Raw genomic sequence first — 20,136 nt, forward strand, 5'->3', positions numbered from 1 at the left:
ACCTCGAGTTGGCCTGTTGACTTGATGTGTGCGCGTGTGTGTTTTTCGTGTCTGTGCTGTTGGCTCTGGCAGTTCGCGGACTTTCGCAGTTTCAGAAAAAAAAACCCCTCCTATGGCTTGTCGCCCGGCGCTCTCCACCTTTGATCCACTGCTTGTATAGGAAGTCAAGGCTTGGACGCTGTGCTATTGTAACACACTGAGCACGTTCGCTGCCCATCAAATAATGCGAGCCGACATTTTTGATCCGTCCGTCGGCTCGTTCCCTTTCTGTCTGTCTGCCCGCCTCAGGCTTCCCATCCATGTAGTCATACTGTATGTGCATTTGCATTTCGAGCTTTTTTTTTGTAGTAGACTAAAAACTGGCTGAGAGGCGGTGCAAATTATTAATCACTTTGCTGATTCAAATGTTTTTGTTCAGCTCAGTTCTGATGTGTGTAGTTCAGAGGGCCATCAGTAAGCGATTACATTTCATAACGCTATGTGACTTTAAAGAGTTGCTTTCGGGAAGTCTTTGATTTGAATTAAACCTGCAGTGGGGAACCTTTGTCTGCCCTCGTCTGGCAGTGACAGTGATCGCGCCAACAGCATGACACCATCGGGCTCCGCCGTGCTAGCATATCATTTGCTCCGTCGCGACAGTTGCCCCCGTAAAACAATCGTGGCTTGTTGCCGTAAAAGCATCGCTACTTGTGTAAAAACTCTGGTATACTGCAAAATACAGAGCATTTGATCTAATGGTCTTTTTTTCAGTCGAACCAAAAGCTCATAAGCTACTGGATGCAACTTTGTATTTTATATCTGTAAAGACCTAAAAGTGGTGTGAGTCTTCTCATCTAAGTCTAGACAAGAAAGCAATGAAGCCCGTTTCCCACAGAGTTGAAAGCTAAGCTGAGAAGGATACCTTAAATTGAATGTTAATGATGGCAACAAAAGGACATATGATACATTTTTCTTGTATTCATAGCTGTTTTAAAACAAGAAATGGTATAGCACAATATTTGCTGGTGTTTTTGGTTTGATTTCCACGCAGTGTAATCATCACGTGGACAATCTGAGCTGTGATCTATGTAACACTGCCATACGTCACACCGATGTAGATTTATCTGCTCACAGTAGGAACGTAGCTGTTATTGTTGGCAAGTCGCTGATGGGTCCTACATGGAAATGTTGACTCTCGCTCCCGTTCTGACTCGACGCCGAGGTGTAAATTTGCCGGAACATTTACAGGTTACGGTGCAAGTGGGAATACAGCTGGTAGTATTTTCTTTCCGAAAGGCGTCCTGTCTGCACCCTCTCATTCTTCCCTCTGCTCCGTCTCAGCCCATAAATCTGTCTATCTCATCACTGTGCAGCCTGAAAGAAGGAGCGGAAGTCCAAAATCAGTCATGTCATGTCAAGTCATGCTGTCAGTGGGAGACGTGATGACGTTGTTGTTGTTGACATCTCGTATTGACGCAATCAGTCGTTGGAGGACTTGTCCTTGCTCTTTATTAATATTCACATAAGTTGAATGGCTGGTGGCTAATCAGTTAGTCAGATCTACAGCTATTTCTGTTATTGGTGAAAACACAACACAAAAACAACAAATCGATAATTTGAAAAAAAAAAAAAATTGTGGAACAGCAGCATAACAGATGAACAATGATAACCAAAGGAGCAAACTGAATACGGAGGAAGAGAGTTGATGGAACAGTCACCTAATATGATTTTTGCGAGAACATCATTTACATTACATTTACCAATTTGCGTTACTGTCCAACTCACCAACACAGCACATCTTCTATTTGCTAGTGCGTGATCTGTTTTGGAAGGGGGAGACATGTTGCTTCAGAGCGGCTCGCACACAGGTTTCACACAGGATTGAGCGAGAAGCCCGAGGAGCAGAGAAAGGAGCGTCTATCTCAGCTTATGGACATCATGTGCAGCTGATTGGGGGAAGAATTTGTTTGGGAAAAAAAAGAGAGAAAAATCACTTCTGTTTTCATTGCTGCTATGCACGCAAGCAGAAAATTACAGGGGCAGAAATCCGTGATTTTCTTTTAAAATACGGTGTCCATTTAAACCGAAAAATGCACAAAAATGAGTGCAGATATGTTTATGTGCACACACACACTATCTCGGTGCGTGTAATCAATGTGCTACTTCAACAACACAGCGCTGTCCCGCAGTTTATTCTTCACCTCCTCACACCGCAGCTTGTTAACAATAAATGTTTCTCATAGCAGCCGGTTCGCTCGCAGATCATAACAAGAAAGCTTGCACCCAGTGTCCCTGAATCTAAGCGAGTGCATGCGCGTGGTAGGTAAACTGTAAACACTGGAGGAGCGGTATGCCTTACAAGGCCAGAGGGATCTCCCCATGAACCGAGGAATGTTTGTAGGAATGGAGTGATGGGGAGGGGAGAGCCGAGAGAGCCGAGAGCTGGGAGGGGAGCTATACTGTCGCTGAGATCTGGACGTTCTGATGGAAAAAGGCTCTGGCTAATAAAGTTGGCTAGGTGGGCAGGCTGAGGGCACTGGGGTTGTAAAAGTATCCGGAACATGTTTTGTTAAATTCTGCATGTTAAGGAAGTTATCCACTCTGGATGTATGGCACCAAACCTCCCTACAGATCTTTAATCTTCATGCATTCTCCCTTTCTCTTGCACCCCCTTCTTCTTCTTCTTCTTCTTCTGCAGACGGAGCTCCAGGACCTGCTGAAGCCCATCTCCAACCACATCCAGGAGATCCAGAGCTTCCGAGAACGAAAGCGCGGCAGCAGCCTCTTCAATCACCTGTCGGCCGTCAGCGAGAGCATCCCCGCTCTGGGCTGGGTGGCTGTGGTGAGGAAGAGTTCAAATATGCACACGAAAAAACAGAAACGCACACGGGGAAACACTCACAAGATGATGTGTGTCGGCCTTGAGAAACTAGAAAAAAGCACACAGTCACATGTAGAGAGAGAGATAATAAAAAAGTCACGCAAGGTAAATAAAAATCCGAAGTGGTACCTGTATGGTGTAAATAGAATCTCAAGTAGTAAACATGATTCTTTGGCACTTTCATCCTTTAAATAAATCCACCTTGGAAGCAAAGAGTCTTCAAATTAAACACATAGAAACTATTCCAATGTTGGATACAGACTGATGAGTACAGCATCATAAGCACCGCCGACTGTTTTTACCATTTTTCTCCCTTCAACAACATACAGTATTTGTCCCGCTGTCTGTCTTTTCCCTGATCTGTTTCCCGTCAGAAGTAAATCTCTTCTTCTAAGTTTGGGGATGAATATCATTTAGATCAAGATCAAAGCCTTTCCACTTGTGTAGAACCCCCCCCGGAGCTCTGGTCAGTGTTCGCTCCTGTCACGAGGGCGCTTTTCCTCCTCAGGTCCTCACTCTGTCGCTGTGAGCTTTTCCTGCTTTTCACTGATGGTCGTATGCCCGTCCCAGAGGTCTGCATAAGAGCTCGCAGTGACAATGACATAAGTGATTTGTAATGAAGCTTTTTGTCTCCCTCAGAGTCAGAAGCCGGGCCCGTACGTGAAGGAGATGAACGATGCCGCCACCTTCTACACCAACAGAGTGCTGAAGGACTACAAGGAAACGTAAGTACTGTATATCTGCGAGGCCGTTCACAGTAAGTGCACCTGTCACTGAAGGATAAACCGAAGCTCGTGGACGAAGCGCGATCCTGTTTTTGTGGAAATGTATGAATTTATATATATATGTGTCATTAACATTCCGGACAGCCACTACTGTTCGGTATGAAAGTGAATAAGCAAACTATTCAAACTTGCTTGAGGTGTATATATATATATATATATATATATATATATATATATATATATACATAGTATATAGTATATAAAGTATCTCGTAGCTGTAATGCAGTTGAATTAGAGGGATTTTAACGGTTATATTTAATGGGTAACTTTGTCCGAACCCGACCCGGGTCTGACGCAGTTAACGCCAGCTGAAGCGCTGAGTTTGTGCTACCATGTCACACAGTTGTTACCATGGTATCCTAATTATAAACATTTACAGTGTAGATGACAGTTGAGCGTCATTGTTCTACACACACAGATATGAAATATGACGTGACCGAGCTCGACCCGTATGAGGGCCAGAGCCCGACCCATACTGGATTTTTAATGTATTTTTTTTTAATGATATTAGGGATTTTTAGAAATCCAATATTGATACATCGGCTGCTATGCTCGTATACATTGAATATAAACATAAGCACACATTTTTGCAATGAGCGCAGCTATCAAATACTTGTGATTCAGATAACGTAACAGAGGCAGTAGTAGTAAGCAGTTTACAGTTTGACGATAAACAAAGTGACAACAGTACGCTGAAATACTCAACTTCACTCGAAATTTAATAATTGTAAATTACCCCTGATATTACCGTATCAGACAACATGGTGTCTGATACAATATATCTGTTGTAAGCCAAAGTCATCAGATAGAATTGGCCCTAAAGAGGACATCATTCCATTAACATTTTTGTTAAAGAATCATGTCCTTTTGTTCAACGAGAAGCCGCCAACCAAAGACACCACACTCCATCTGTAGAAACAGTCATTTTATCATAGTAAGACACATTTCACTCAACCCAAAAACTCAAAATACGTCTTACCACTTTTCCTGTGATCACTAACTCAGGTTTAGCTGAAACAAACCCTTAGTTCACTGAATTAGATGCGAAGATATTCTGGCTGTTATCTCCCTGCTGCTTCTCTGGTGTCCCAACACTCCCTCTTCTGTGGATGCTTTCTGCCTGTAATAGATGAAATAATACATTACATTTTATAAATCACTGCAGCAAGGTTTGCCAAAAGGTTAATTGTGAAACTGTCATGAGTTAACCTCGTCCTCCTTTGTTTCCATCTCGTATCTTTGCCTCTCCCTCTCACCGACCTCCCGTCTTCCTCCAGCGACAGACGTCACGTAGACTGGGTGCGCTCCTACCTGTCAATCTGGACCGAGATGCAGGCGTTCATCAAACAGCACCACACTGTAGGACTGGTGTGGAGTAAGAGTGTGAGTACAACGTGCATCTGCACATTTGTTATTTATCACAGTTACACCATCCTCCTATGAGAATACGACGCACGTTTGCACTTTAGGCCACCGTCCTGCCTGAAAACAATAAATTACTCTCATGACAACTTGTTTATTATCTTAGCTGTGTTTTCATCCAGTTTCCATTCGCAGACTTCGATATTTTTACATCAGAGCTCAAATTAACTCCAACTTTTTTTGCGTCCACTTCCATTTTTAGTTATGGTGCAGGCGGTTACATAAACCGCTGCAGAGAACATGAATGAATGAATGAGCTTCTCTCCGGTGGCTGCACTCCACAGAGCTCACAGAACCCCCCCGTCGCTCCCACACACACTTCTGTTTATGGATGTCTGCTCCAGGGCTCCTCGGCACTCACACTCACTAGATCCCACAGATTATGATGGCTCGAAACCAAATCCTTCAACATACACTTGACCCCTGTTTTTTCTTGTCGGCTCGAAGGGTTTCTCATCCTTACTCGCTGAAGGAAATCTGACTTAGGCTTCGCTGCGATTCAGCATCTCAACCCCTGTTTCCACCAAAGCGCTTTCGGAATAGGACTGTTTGAACCCATACATGGTAGCTGCACATAAACCTGCGCAGGAGTATTCCCATTAAAATTCAAAATCTCCAGACTAAGACAGTAGCATTAAAGGTTTCACGTTAAGGAGAAAGCAATGACTTGACAGCTCGAACAAGGAAACAATGGGAAACAGCTAGCATCAGTCTGTCCAACAGGAACTAAATCCTGTTACCAGCACCTTTAAAACTCACTAATTAATCGAATTTATTTAATCAATACAAATAATGAAGGGTTAAAACAACCTGACAACCTGATGTTTTACAAAGGATTATGTGCCAGATTATTTGCTGGCTCCGAGCAGTGAGCCCGCAACAAGCAGAGACTCCAGGAAATTACTGGTCCCAGCCAAGAAATAGTCTGGTACATAATCCCACATGAAATGGACAATGGTTGTTTTCACACTAATGTTTATTTAGGGATTAAACAAAAAAAAAATATTGAGCTTTAGATTTTGTCACAGTTGTTTAGAAATAACCAGGCTACCTCATTACTTCCTGTTCAGGCGCTATGCTAGGCTAAGCTAAGCTAACTGGCTCATATTTACCACAAGGACACAAGAGTGGTGTCAATCTTCTCATTTCAATTGCAGCAAGAAATAAAAGACAAGAAGCGTATTCCCAAAACGTTAAAACATGTTCCATCAGTTAAAGCCTTCGCTGAAGGTAATGCTCAACAACTGCTCTCTCCACGCAGAAACTCGAGAGGCCGCGGTGGCTGTGTGTGTGTCAGCTGTTGTCCCTGCTGTCAGACGACAGAGCTGAAGTGTGTGCGCCTACAAGGCTTTGAGTGTGTGGTACTAACAGGTGGTCCCCATGGTTTTTTTTTTTTAACTTGAATGGAGGTTTTTCTTCACAGGAGAACCCCGACAAAGAGTCTGTGTACACACACCGCCTGCGCCGTAACCTAAACTGCAGGGCTGTTCCCCGCTCAACGCAGCCGTCATCTGCTGCTCAGATAGGAGTTTAGTGACACGCTTATGCCGTGACATGCCCGCGCGGACATATGGAGGTGGCTTTACAAACGCTCACACGCAAACACACATGCACATGCTACCAATCCACCTGGTTTCTATGCCTCAGATCGCATTAAGACATGGCTTAAATTGCAAACAAGAGAGACGTTTGTTGTTGAAAAAAGAGATTTTTCTTCTTGAATGCTGTTTTTTTCCTAACAACTTGTGTTGCTGAGTTGTGGAATATGTAAACAGTCTTTGCACTCCGGTAATCATAAATTTTGAGGGACCTTTGTCCAAAAAAGAAATGAGCACAGTCTAAAGCAGGACTTCAAATCACAATTTTCACTATTGATTAATCTGATGATTATTTCTCAGCTAATAAATGTATTGTTTGGTCTATAAAATATCATAAAATGGTGAAAATGGCCACTACAACTTTAAAAATACCAAGGTAAAGCCTTCAAATTGCGTATTTGTCCATCAGATAGTCCAAAAACCCAAAGACTTCCAGTTCACTGTCACATAACACAGAGAAAAGCAGCAAATCCTCACATTTGAGGAGCTGGAACCAGAGAAAAACTCTGAATTCTTGCTTGAAAATGACACAATTAATCAATTATATACATAGTTGCCTGTTCACTTTGGTCGAAAACAGTAAAAAAAAAAAAAAAAAAAGACTCTCATTTTTTAGTCATCGCAGTTATTTGCCAACCAAACAGTGGACAAAATTGACCAAAATATGAGAAATGAAATGAAGATTGTTTTTCCTGTTTCATACAAACATGTTTGTGTAATAAACACACTGAACACACGAGCAGCGAGAGGCGTGAACACAAAGAAGCAGTCAGACGGACTTACAGCCGTGCATAAACTCGTGCACACATGCACACGCTGCTGGTTCTAATCCAGTGGTATGCGCTGAGCCATTTAGTGTAACAGGTCAGCATTGTTCGGCAGTGATGTTCCCGACACATGTGCCTCGTGTCAGAGGTCAAGTAGTCTCAGCTGGACTCAGGAGCGCGTAAAGTGACAGTTCAGCCAGTGAGATAGGTGTGTGCGTGCGTGTGTGTGTGTGTGTGTGCGCGGCAGCTGTGCAAAATCTTCAGACAAGCGTGTGTGTCTGCTTCTCCTCACTGTGGTAGTCACACACTTTTACCATACACAGCTCATCAGTTAAGCCAAAGCTGGTATTCACTGTGATATATCAGGCGAACTACAGACAACTAGAGCATCTGTGCACAGGACAGATTAGCCTGGTTATGAACTCACTCCGCTTGGTCAAACATTGTTGAAACACTGTTCAGAGCCACAGCCACTGTTTATAATTATGGTGGAGATATTAAAGTTTCTGAAGTGACCCATGACGTCAAACAGACAAAAGGGAAATAACATGGTTTCACAGCAACAGCCTCAAAATTACTGTAAGCGACATTGAATAATATAGAATCGTGTTTAAGTTCATCTACAAGTGCTTCTACTCTTCATACTACATGGACACCCCAACCTCTGTAAATGACATGAATCACTGGCACCATGCTCGAGGATATTTCTTGTGTAATACTCCCCCTGCTGGAGAGACTTGTCACGACAGCTGCACTCCTCTGATCACCTGGCACCGCTGTGTTTTCTGTCATGATTACAGTGTCGCTATCTAATATCTGACTTTCTTCATCCCTCCAGGGCCCCATCGCTCCTCCCTCTCTCTTTGACCCCCCGAGCGCTCCCTGTCAACCACCTCCTCCTCCTCCTCCTGGCCCTCCTCCTGTCTTCACTGATGATGACTCCCAGCCTCAGGCGGGAGGTGCGATGGCCCAGCACTCGGCGCTGTTTGCCCAGCTCAACCAGGGCATGGACATCACTAAAGGTGGGTTAAATCCGAACCTGAGCGTTGATTAAAATAATGAGAAGATAGCAGAGAACTTTTTTTTCCTCAGTTATGTAGTCATAAAGTCATAAATTGTTGAGATGGTATGCACTTTCACTGAAATATAGACATGGTTACAGTGATCTGTCAAGGAGAAACACCATGAAGAGGAAGGTTCAAGGAAGGTGGTGATATTTCTGTGAATATGAAGAGACTGGATCACACATAGGATCAAATATATCGGATTTTAAAGGCACATTTGGAAATGTATTAGACTAAATACAGTATCTTAAATTTGGAATTTTTTAATGCAAGAAACCTTTAAAAAAAATAAAGTAAATTAAAAAGGATTTAGTGTTGTCGGGAGACACTATTTGCATGAACGGAAGTGTAATTATTGAATTATTTCTTTAACTTGCAGCACCCCAAAACACACAGGTGGGTTTGACAGGCATGTTTTATTTTAGAAATGACAGTTTCTATCACAGCTAGAAACTGTTCATCAGAAATAACCATCACATTTCCAGCGACCCTTAAATGAACCATATAGGAAAAGTCCAAGCAATATGTACGAATTTTAGCTAAAAACATTAGAAAATTGAAATGATCAACATAAAATTAAGAAATTGCGGTCTTAAATTCATGCCAAAGACGTTTACAGCAGCAATTCTAACATATTGCACCCTTTTAAAATGGTGACATTTCATTAAAATCGTAAAAGAAAGTATTAAAGAAATTCATTTAGCAATTTTCCTCTCTTTTATTTTTACAATTTATGACATTAGAAATATGTAATGCTGCACAAAAGTAAGTTTTTAGTTCTTCTAGTAATGATAGAGGTGTTGGACTTCTCAGTGGAAGACCCAGAACCTGCATGGAGTTCAGTTTGTGGCTGGATGAATATTTACCAGTTGTGTGAGTGCTGAGGAGACTCTTAAATCCTTGTTATGTACATGTTTTCTCCTCATGTAGGTCTGAAGCATGTGTCAGATGAAAAGAAGACCCATAAGAACCCCAATCTGCGCTCACAAGCCTCGCCGGTCAAAACAAAGTCTCCGGGGAACGTGAACTCACCCAGAGCAGTCGCCCAGAAAAGACCCCCTCTGCTGGAGCTGGAGGGGAAGAAGTGGAGGGTGGTACGTCAAACATTCACCCCCTCTTCAGCGATCGGTACGGTATTTTCCACCACAGCCAGTGTCACAGATAAAACAATCCGTCCCCCTTGTTGTTGCAGGAAAACTTTGAGCAGGCACACGACCTGGTGATCGAGGAGACGGAGCTGAAGCAAGTGGTCTACGTCTTCAGCTGCAACAACTCCACCCTGCAGGTCAAGGGCAAAATTAACTCCATCATCGTAGGTGAGCTGCCTGAAAGCAGATTGAAAACGTTTGCGTTGTGATTAAATCCATGATCTCTGATTACGTTTTCCTCTAATCTACATGTGTGGACTCTCTCCAGACAACTGCAAGAAGCTGGGTTTGGTGTTTGAGAACGTAGTTGGGATTGTGGAGATCATCAACTCCAAATCAGTTCAGTTACAGGTGAGATGACGTTTACAAGATGGCTGTACATTGACTTCAAAAGACACACAATATATTATATTCTTATTTAAGAGTCACTTATCAAATATTTTTCTGTTAAAAAAATGTGTTTGATGTTTTTTATTACCTAAAGGAACAGTTCTCTACATTGTTTTGGTGGGAGATGCTGAGTTTCTCTACATCCGATATCACCAAAACTCTGCAAAAGGGGAAAATATGTGTTTTTGATTTGGAGGTGGACTGTCCCCTCAAAGTGCAAATTGTGCCACACATGCCTGTCAGTAATTGCAAGATGTCTTTCTTTAGGTACTGGGAAAAGTTCCCACCATCTCCATCAACAAGACAGAGGGCTGCCAGGTCTACCTGAGCAAGGACTCCCTCAACTGTGACATCGTCAGCGCCACGAGCTCTGAGATGAACATCCTGGTACCGCAAGGAGAAGATGATTTTGTGAGTGTTTTGAGATAAGGGGCAAAGGGGTGGGCTGTGTTGGCCGCTATCCTTTCTGGCATCTGGATTTGTTTTTATCCAGTGTTGGAAGTTCTTGTTTTACAGCTGATGTTTTTGGTTGTTCAACAGAGGGAGTTTCCAGTGCCGGAGCAGTTCAAGACCGTTTGGGACGGCTCCAAACTGGTGACAGAGCCCACAGAGATCGCAGGCTGATTGGTGCTTCAGCATTGTCACCACAAGCACACCAATCGTCATCATCACCATTGATTTTAAAACAAAATAATCTCTGTCCACCTGATTTAATGGGTTTTAGATATTTAAAAAAAAAGGGATTTTATACTCAGATTAGCTTTCAGTCCACTTGTTTCTGTATCTGTGACTTCATGATGTCTCTCTAGCACTTTGAAACACACCCACACAGACACAGCGAATCTACACTTTCTTACATTTTTGTGCCATAGAAATAAAGGCATTTATGTAAGAATATAGAGCTGTTGAAATATAAGCAATCTTTTAGATCTACTCATCTTTAAAATATTTTCTGGAATGCCATTATCAATGTACTACATTTACTTTTGTTTGACTGTACGAGTTCAGAGGCACAGTTTAGACCACAGCAGCAGTAACACATTATTCTACAGAACAGGCTGCAGAGTACAAAACATGCACAGTAATTCAGTGGCCAAGCAGACATGATTAACTTAGCGTATAACTATTTTGGTGCATTTTCTATCTAATGAAGTGTATCTTAGTTACCTCTATACATGTGTATAGCGCATGGTAGTCAGGCAGCACCTGCTGCACTTAGTGAGTGAAGTCTGTGGAGCACTGTTCACTATATACTCTTGCAATAACAGCAGGTGTCACAGTCTAGCAAATAGCATAACGCTGTATGTAAAGTATAATCAAGTCAGCTCAGATGGATGTAACAATGTCAGCAGACATTCAATCAACTTGATAAAAAAAATAAAAAAAAATTGAAGAACACTTGGCTACTAATTTCTCTGATTTAGAAATCGAGTTAAGATTTTTACATCATGAAATACTAACAGTAGCACGAACTAGCACTTCCTTCAGTCTCTTTGTACATCACTTTTATTTTGTACTAAGATGTAGCAAATGGCACCAGCATAAGGTACAAGATCATACACGCCACCAGTACTTTTCAAAACCTTTAATTTACATGAAAAAAGAAATGTGATGTAATTGTGTATCATTTTTCAAATAAAATCAAAACCCTCAGTGCTTGCTTGTTGGTGTTATTGCAAAACATAGTTGTAGCTCACAAGACATTGAAACATCACAGACAACATAAAAAAGGATGAAAATACAAAAGATATACAAATGAAAAAAGGTAGGGAGACAGTCACAGATTTTTTCTCTTCTAAGGAAGAGATGGTATCCGTGTAATTATCCAAATCCAGACAATAACTGACCTCAGAGTTTCAACAGGTTCCTTTCAGTGTTTGATCACCAGATTTCCCTGAGAGTCTTGCGTAAAGAGCATCTCGTCTTCCTCTTCCTCCTCAACCAAAGCTTTGTAAGCACTAGCTCTCACTGTCCCGGTGCTGATGTTACTCTGATCTTTGAGTGGACTCCTGCTTTGCAGGCCTCTGTGCGCTATCACCCTGAAACCTTCAGAGTCCTGGGTGAACAGTACAGCCAGACTGTCCTCATCAGGCGCTGTGTATGATGGCTGTGGTTCTCGTTTTTTTAGAGGAGAGTAACTCGGTCTTGTCCATTTAAACTGAGAATCATGGTCATCGTTTTTATCAGCCTTTTTCCACGGGTGAACAGGAATATGTTTTCGGGGTGATGGGGTTTTTGGTTTTGCCCATTTATGATTTGAAAGAGGTTCAGTTTGAGGAAGAGTTGAGTGCTTTCTTGGCAACTTAGAGGACAAAAAGCTGCTGTTTTCTTTCTCGTCGCCCTGGGGGGAATGAAAATGTTTAAAGGATTTTTGAGTTGAGGTTCTCGCTTCCACATCCACGTGAATACCAAAGGCATCCTCACTTTGGAGGCTGTTTAAGAAACTTGGCTCAGAGTCATTGATGTCTTCAGAATACTGGCTACAAGTGAACAGTGGGTCCTGACTCCACGCCTGTGGAAGAGGTTGACTGTCAAACGGCAAACAGGAGGTCACAGTGAGCCTCCTCTTACTTTGTGGTGGATGGATCTCCTTGAATTGCTCTTCCTCAAATTCACAGTACATTTTTTGAGAAGGTGTATGGCTCGCTGTCTGCTCCTGATACACTGCTTCTTCAGGAACATTTTTACTTTCCCACTCATGATCAACACCAGGCTCAGTGTTACCGAAATCAAGATCTATTTCACGTCTCCGTTTTGTCACAGGTGCACATGTGGTTGAGTCAGATGATGAAGGAGGTAGCACTGGATCCATGTTTGGCTCTTCAGAAGTAGACATCTTATTGAGAACTTTTGGAAGAAAAAAAAAGCATCATGTTAATCCAAAAGATATGGAGGGTACGTCAATTACCTGAAGATGTTAATAATCCTAAGGAGGTGTCTTGACAACCTGATGACAGCAGAAATTTGTAAATTGCAACTTACCTCTGCGCTGAGCTGTGAAGAAAGTGGATATGGTGCTCTGTTTGGTCTTTGGCATTTCCAATTTGGTCTGAGTGAAGTTGAGTGCCACAGCAAAATTGTATCCGCCACCTCCAGCGAAAGGATTCAGCAGCTTGGATATGGGACGAGCGAGTCGTTTCTGGAACATGAGATGTGCAGATAAGATTTGGGTTGCCATCTTTATACCTGACCACAGTACACAGAGGTAAACTAGCTTCTTGGCTAATTCTGGCATATTTACAGTAATGCTCTTTAATATGCACTGTCCATAAGGAATAAACCTAATAAATGAAAATGAATGTCATAAAGTAGTAGTGTGTGATTTGATCATATACTGTGTGCAAGGTATTACATGTACTGCTTTATTGAGAGGTAGAAACAAGGTCATTAAGTCAAGCTAGTTTCCAGTTACCTGTTTAGCTCTTCCTTTCAGCTGCGTAGTGTCCAACCACACACCACATTCCTCTTGAGCAAAGGTCTTTCGAGCTGATGTAGAAGTCTTCTTCATGGTGGCGAGAGAAGGACCGACCTGAAATACATTAAATACAATTACTATCGCTGACTTTCCTAAAGTCACACCATAATTTTACTCTAATTCTAAGCTTTAAGACTGGCGCTGGTGTCAGTGAGCCAACCTTGCTAACAGCTAATTATAGGTGGTATTTGATAATCATAGCTTTAACGTACTCCGGTTCACCTCATAATACAAATGTTTATATAATATATGAACTGACCTCATGAAATTGCCTAGGAATGTGTTCAGCTTTCCTTTGCAGTCAGTGAAACTTGTCTGACTCGCGTAACTATCTTTTGTTCGTAAATTCGTCCTCTCCGCTGTTTGTTTGAGTCTGGCGCCTTGACGATGAGCTGCCACTGAAGATTGACTGCGTGAAAAAAATAAAATATTATCTAACCTTAAAATCCGTTATTTATCGGAACAGCCCGTTTAAAATAGTAGATATGAATGGCCCGAAAATCAACTCAAAATATTTGATTATTCTATATTTATCTTAAAATGAATACATTTTTAGTGAGGCACACAGGGCACCTAATATTTTGACGTCTTCTGGTCCTCGCTGAAGGGTGTGTTTACATTGACGTCACAGCAGTTTGCCGAAAGGGTAAGTAAAGTGTCTTTTAATTTCGTTGCTTTAACTATAATAATGAAATGGCGTACATTGTTACACACCCTACCCGTTACCACATATATGGTCACTGATAAAAAGTTAGATATATACCATAAAGTATCTGTATGGTCCAGTCACAAGAAATCATAAAGGAAGTGGCTTACGACCTAGCCTCAAAAGCTAACTTCGGGCTAGCTAGTTCGGCAAAACAAGATTGTGAAGGCTGATTGTCGACTGCCTACAGCAGGTTTCCTTTCATTCTCAATGTGTCAACCATTTCTTTGAGTGAATGTGAGTATCGAGCGAGGTAAAGTTTTAACACTCCGCGTGAAAGCATTGTGGGCTAGTGTATTGTTCAGCTGCTGTAGCCAGGTTGGGCTAATGTGAACAGCGAACAAAGTCTGTTTGTTCATAGATATGACACAACAGTGACATGGTTGTCATCAGTTGAATTGTGAAGAAATGACAGCTGCCCCGGAAGCTCGACACGAAAGAAACTAAGGTTGAGAATAATTTCCGGTGCCCCTGCTTATAATGATTGAAACAATATATTAACCCGACTGAGAACTGTGCAGTGCTATAAATATCTCTGAACAGTGACGCGCCTCTTGCCTAAGCAAGCCACACGCTTTACATATTTGGGCAAGTATAAGGTTAATATTTTACTGCTTTAAACAAGTGTGTCAGAAAGAAAAAAAAATACACAGAGTATCTTGTATGCCGTCTAGGCTAGGCAGCTACATGTTGTATTTACAGTGTTTCAAAGCAACAGTGATCTCTTTAGATCGTATCCACATAAAACGCTAAAGGGGCAAACTGGAAATTGTCTTTAATGAATTCAGAAACTCTTGGGGCACTGTAGTATTCATAGAGCAGACGAAAGTTTAGACAAACTGTATCATTCGTCTTTTTCAGATCCAGTTCTGATAGATCAGCATCATGTTCCATGGGATACCAGTCACAGGAGGTGTGGGAGGAGGTAAGACAAAACAAATCGAATGTCTAAAATTAGGGTAATTTTGCGGTGTCATCCTTTCAACAGTAGATTACAGTTAATGTCACTCAAGGCATGTATTATTTTTTCCCACAGCTCCGGCCAATAAACCTGAGTTATATGAGGTAAGCTAAGTAAAACTTTTCTTTGTTTCAAGTTAGGCTTAGCAAGCATGACTTTTAATCTATATAAGAGACAAAATCATTATTGAAATGACATTACACTATTATTTCTTGTTTTCCAGTTTGTTCTCTGTTACTTACATTGAAGAAAACCCCCAAATTTTATGGTTCCAATCCACATGAAATGCATCCAGGAATAAATACAGAAATATGTGTTATTCTACTTGTTAGCCATTGCAAAGCCTTTATCTATCAAATTGTGTTTTTTCAGGAAGTGAAACTATACAAAAATGCAAGAGAACGAGAAAAGTAAGTCTCACCTTTATCAACAATTGCCAGCCTAACATGTACAGATCACTGCCCAGAAATTCATCACGTGTTCTTACACCTCATTATTAACCCTGTTTCTGAAGGTATGATAACATGGCAGAGTTGTTCGCTGTCGTCAAGACCCTTCAGGCCCTGGAGAAGGCTTACATCAAGGACTGTGTCACACCGAATGAGTAAGTTGTACTTGAGTTCATATTTTTTGTTAAAAAGACCGACAAAAATACCAGGCTTAACTTTGACCGTATTTTCTTTTGTCTGTTTCAGGTACACCGCTTCCTGTTCCAGATTGTTGGTTCAGTATAAGGCTGCTTTCAAACAGGTGCAGGGCTCTGATGTGGGCTCCATCGATGATTTCTGCAGGAAGTACAGAGTGAGTTCTCGCTTCTGGTGTTTGGTTGTAAACATAGACTGTGCAATTGTTCTACCAGTTTTTTAGACTTAATATTTTTCTTCTGACTACCCCTGCCATTCTCTTTTCAAGCTTGACTGCCCACTAGCCATGGAAAGGATTAAGGAGGATCGGCCAATCACCATCAAGGATGACAAGGGCAACCTAAACCGCTGCATTGCAGATATAGTTTCCGTACGTCCTCTCTCACTTTCATCATATTAAACTGTCAGTACAAACAGGAGGCTTGTTTTGGATGATTGCCAGGTTACAAATTGTTTTAGTTGTATTTTTTTCTAGAATGATTTAGTATCTTCAGTTCAAGCTCTAAGTGGCTGAAGTGGTTTCACTTAATTTGGCTCATCATCTGGGCAGTCAGTGAAGGATATGAATGGATGTTGCTAGCTGTATCCACTGCCAAGTTTGATCTCAACTCAAACTGAACTCATCTGATAAAGTCAGTGGATGGACAGCATGATGCTGTCAAAGACTATGTTCCCTGTTTGTGTTGGCTGTAAAAAAAAAAAAAAAGATAAATCTTATTTCTCATTTCTTATTGCCGACACTAGAGGCTGGAAAATATGTTGAGCTTTGTGTCATTGTTTGTCGCTTCTCTCACCCCACTTCTCAGCTCTTCATCACTGTGATGGACAAACTGAGACTGGAGATCAGGGCCATGGACGAGGTAAATAAAACATTTTAAAAGGTGTGCAAATTTTACATGGACTTAAAACATTTACTAAACGAAATCCTTTCTATTGTTACAGATCCAGCCAGACCTGAGGGAACTGATGGAAACCATGAACAGAATGAGCAACATGCCTCCAGACTCTGAGGCAAAGGACAAAGTCAGCCTCTGGTGAGTGAAACTTGGCAGCCCAATTTACACTGTTTTTATTTTTAAGCCTCTTTCCAGTTCAGTGCAGGATCTTAAGTGGACACAGACAACTTTCCAAATTCAGACTTTTGACACAACACCGGCACTCTCTTGTTTAACCTCAGTTTCTGTCACTCTCCCTCTTGACCTTTGCCTCCTCCATCAGAAGTTTTCTTCTTTTTGCGGTATAGAGTTTAATTCCAGTTCTTGTACTGTTACATGGGGAAAGCAACCTGGGAAAACAATGCCTCCTCCTGTTGTATAGTGTTGTATATTGACAGAGGAGTTTTCCTTGTGCCACAATGCAACCTTCATTTTTGTCGGAAAAATCAAGCCTAGAGGGTAGGCTGATTACATATTGAAAGCAAAGCGTACAGGGAACCAATCTGTCTATCTAATGTGCCATTATTTTCACACTGTGCCAACATTATTTAATTCAGAATGAAACTGAAGCAAAAAAAAGCTGGTGATTGCCAGTTTAACTTAAATTTTAACTTAGATTTGATGAATGAATAAATCAACTACTAAGCATTCAGTGTCTACACTGATCCTCAGTAGTGATAAACTTGCACAGAAGCATTGACAGTTTTGTCATCTTTTTTTGATGTGTATTATTTCCTCCCCAGGTTGACCACCCTCAGCAGCATGTCTGCCTCAGACGAGCTGGATGATAATCAGGTGCGCCAGATGCTCTTTGACCTGGAGTCGGCCTACAATGCCTTCAACCGCTTCCTTCACTCCTCCTAAAGCTTCAATCCAATCGTTGATCCCATTCATCTAAAGTTCTGACTCTAATATCTCTTAAGTTAAAAAAAAACAAAAGAAAAACCAAACACACTTTCTCCTCATGGCTTTTGGTAGAGAGTGGGTTTACGCTGGACAGGCTTCCTGTCTCATATCCCCCCCCCCCCCAGTTCTTTCCATTTGTATCCTGTGTTCTTTATTCATGTTCTGTACTATCCAAACTCCACCGCCTTGTATACTCCACTGTGTCTGGTACATCATGCTGCCTGCAGCCTCGCCCACCAGGCTCGCCCTGTGCTGTGAGACGCTCCATTGGCCTCTTTTTCTAGCCAAACGTGTGTGATAAGTACTTTCAACATTGGCTGTATATTCACAAAAAAGTTTACGTCTAACTTTGTACTGTAAAATCAAAAAGGTCTAATTTTATACTTAAGTTTTGCAGAGCACCAGTAAAAAGGCACGACACAATTATATTGGGCAAAGTCCGCACATGAAGAAATGGTTACAACAGCCAAAGCATTTATATTATTGGGGAGATGAATATATATTTTTTTTCCTTATGGTATCCTAATTCTGTCCATTAGCTGCTCCGTGGGGTCAGGTTAGCATTATTTGTTACTTTTGTTTTTCTATCACACACGTTTCTACTGTAGAATTCTACAATAGTTTTTGTCGATGGAGTAAAAAAAGCTGACCTGTGTTGTCAGTTAATGGAAAATAAATGCAGCTTCAAGATGTGTAGACTGCACTTCAATATAGTATGAATATGAATGAATTTGACACTATGGTGGAAGGAAATTCTTTGTGTATGTTTTGTAGCCCTGTTTTCTGTTAACATACGTAATCCATATTTCCAAGTGAGGGTTTGGCCACATTAAGTGGGCAAAAGCGAGGTGGACACGCCCCCCCCTCCTTATTTTGCTTGCTAAATATGTTTCAGCCCTCAAACACCATTAGGGAGAACATATTTATTTAGATTTATCATTGTAAATAATAGTTTTGATTTTTAAATGAGAGCATGTAACACCTTTTTAGAAATAAAGATGAAAAATCTACCTCCAACTTCATTTGTGTTTGTGCATTTGTGTGTGAATAAGATCTTTTTTTAAAAATAACATTTTTATCCTTGCATTGTCCAAATATGTTCAGCCGCACAAAAGGCTGCTCGCTGCACTGCTTATTACTTCTAACAGTTTTTAGCCTTGTTTATTTTTACAAAGTATTGTTTTCTTTTGATTGCGTTCTGTGATTTTAGAGTTAATTTTATATAATTTACTTGCTATAGCAACAGGGAGCTGGAGGCAGATCTACTTATCAGGGGGCAAATTAAATTCTAGTGCACTGCATTCAGCAGATTATACATGTCAGCTTCATTATATGCTCAGGGACCCAGAGTTTAACCTTAACTCCTATGCTGGAATGAAACAACTTTGGGCTGTGTCTGATTTGATAGTATAATGACAAAACGTATATCTGTCAATCTAAAGATTGTGGTTTCTTTTCCTTTCCAGCTGTGATGATCACAAAATTCACTGCTTAAATTGACTTATTGTCTTGAATGCCTTACAGTTGTATTTTTCCAGGTGAATCATTTACTTTTTCCCCTGTTTATTGTCGGAGGTTATATTTAATATTAATGGGTTAGCCAGTGTTGATCAGTAACCACTGAGGGCAAAGTTGACGGCAGAGGTGGAAAGGGACAAATTACTTTACTCAAGTATTGTATGATTATGATGTACTCTTATTTTATTTAAGTATCTCCATGTTTTGCTACTTTGTACCTCAACTCCAAAACAACTCAGAAGGAAATATTGTACTTTTTACTCCACTGCATAATTTAATAATTTTAATTAATAATGCAAGATATGATTAACAAATAATGATGCAGCCTAGACCAGTTGCATAAATAAAACTATACAAAAAAACAACCCAAAACTGGACTGATTCCTGGTGAAAATTCATGAGCTAACAGTATGCCAAGATATTCAGATTTTGCATAGATATGGAGATTTATCTAGGCTAAATTATTAAATGAATCATGAAAAATCACAAGAGAAGCACTCAAAAATTGAAATAACAAAAGAAATGAATAGAAATAGAAATACATTTAAAGAGATGCATGGCAGATGACCATTGTCGTGATGGCTTTATGTTTGTCAGTCCTTTCGGTGTTTTAGATTCATGTTATGATTATGCTTGTGAATTCTGGGGTTTTGTTTCAGTCTATGTGCATTTCACAGATAAACTTAACATACCGTGTAGAATAGACTTAGTACAAAATACATGCGGATATGAAATTGTATATTTATTTATTTTATTTAATTCAAACAAATGTTCATATTTACAATATTATTGAAGTTAATACTTTTTTCCCATTACTGAATAAACAAGCTGTTCTCAGAGGAAAATAAGGTCCCCAGAACACTGTTCAAAGGTACAAAGGTGGCAGGGTCCGCCAGACATCAGCAAAGTGAAACAGTATGAAATTGAATTGCTCTTTCAGGACAATCTGTTCATTTG

General features: G+C 40.9%; 3 protein-coding genes across 7 annotated transcripts in view; 2 read left to right on the plus strand and 1 right to left on the minus strand.

Annotated features, from left to right (window-relative positions):
- Positions 1-11,687, plus strand: part of cap2 (cyclase associated actin cytoskeleton regulatory protein 2) — a 22,297-nt gene extending 10,610 nt beyond the window's left edge. Inside the window, exons 5-13 of the mRNA XM_037093035.1 lie at positions 2,678-2,821; positions 3,500-3,585; positions 4,923-5,028; positions 8,271-8,454; positions 9,427-9,590; positions 9,689-9,812; positions 9,913-9,995; positions 10,302-10,445; positions 10,575-11,687. Of these exons, the coding sequence (XP_036948930.1) occupies positions 2,678-2,821; positions 3,500-3,585; positions 4,923-5,028; positions 8,271-8,454; positions 9,427-9,590; positions 9,689-9,812; positions 9,913-9,995; positions 10,302-10,445; positions 10,575-10,658 (1,119 nt within the window). The 3' untranslated portion in view covers positions 10,659-11,687. The remainder of the gene's footprint in view (positions 1-2,677; positions 2,822-3,499; positions 3,586-4,922; positions 5,029-8,270; positions 8,455-9,426; positions 9,591-9,688; positions 9,813-9,912; positions 9,996-10,301; positions 10,446-10,574) is intronic.
- LOC119016790 (aurora kinase A and ninein-interacting protein) lies at positions 11,605-13,925 on the minus strand. 2 transcript variants are annotated; one of them, XM_037093036.1, is made up of 4 exons: positions 13,769-13,925; positions 13,447-13,563; positions 13,017-13,173; positions 11,605-12,881 (listed from the first exon to the last, which is right to left on the minus strand). In XM_037093036.1, exons 2-4 carry the CDS (start codon positions 13,540-13,542, stop codon positions 11,905-11,907), a joined length of 1,230 nt encoding a protein of 409 aa, XP_036948931.1. In that variant the 5' UTR covers positions 13,543-13,563; positions 13,769-13,925; the 3' UTR covers positions 11,605-11,904. The 2 variants fall into 2 exon arrangements, with proteins under 2 accessions (XP_036948931.1, XP_036948932.1); XM_037093037.1 differs by having other exon boundaries at positions 13,834-13,908.
- A 162-nt stretch (positions 13,926-14,087) lies between these two features.
- Positions 14,088-18,678, plus strand: vps28 (VPS28 subunit of ESCRT-I). Of its 4 annotated transcripts, none has more exons than XM_037093041.1 (10): positions 14,088-14,155; positions 15,077-15,140; positions 15,252-15,280; positions 15,549-15,586; positions 15,691-15,780; positions 15,872-15,977; positions 16,089-16,190; positions 16,627-16,680; positions 16,763-16,854; positions 17,499-18,678. In XM_037093041.1, the coding sequence occupies exons 2-10, from the start codon at positions 15,101-15,103 to the stop codon at positions 17,617-17,619; spliced, it is 672 nt and encodes a 223-aa protein (XP_036948936.1). In that variant the 5' UTR covers positions 14,088-14,155; positions 15,077-15,100; the 3' UTR covers positions 17,620-18,678. The 4 variants fall into 4 exon arrangements, with proteins under 4 accessions (XP_036948936.1, XP_036948935.1, XP_036948933.1 ...); XM_037093040.1 differs by lacking the exon at positions 14,088-14,155 and adding an exon at positions 14,429-14,452 and having other exon boundaries at positions 17,499-17,637; XM_037093038.1 differs by lacking the exon at positions 14,088-14,155 and adding an exon at positions 14,666-14,803 and having other exon boundaries at positions 17,499-17,637.
- The last annotated feature ends 1,458 nt before the right edge of the window (positions 18,679-20,136 follow it).

This window comes from Acanthopagrus latus, chromosome 3 (assembly GCF_904848185.1).
Source record: "Acanthopagrus latus isolate v.2019 chromosome 3, fAcaLat1.1, whole genome shotgun sequence".
NCBI classification, from domain to species: Eukaryota; Metazoa; Chordata; class Actinopteri; order Spariformes; family Sparidae; genus Acanthopagrus; species Acanthopagrus latus.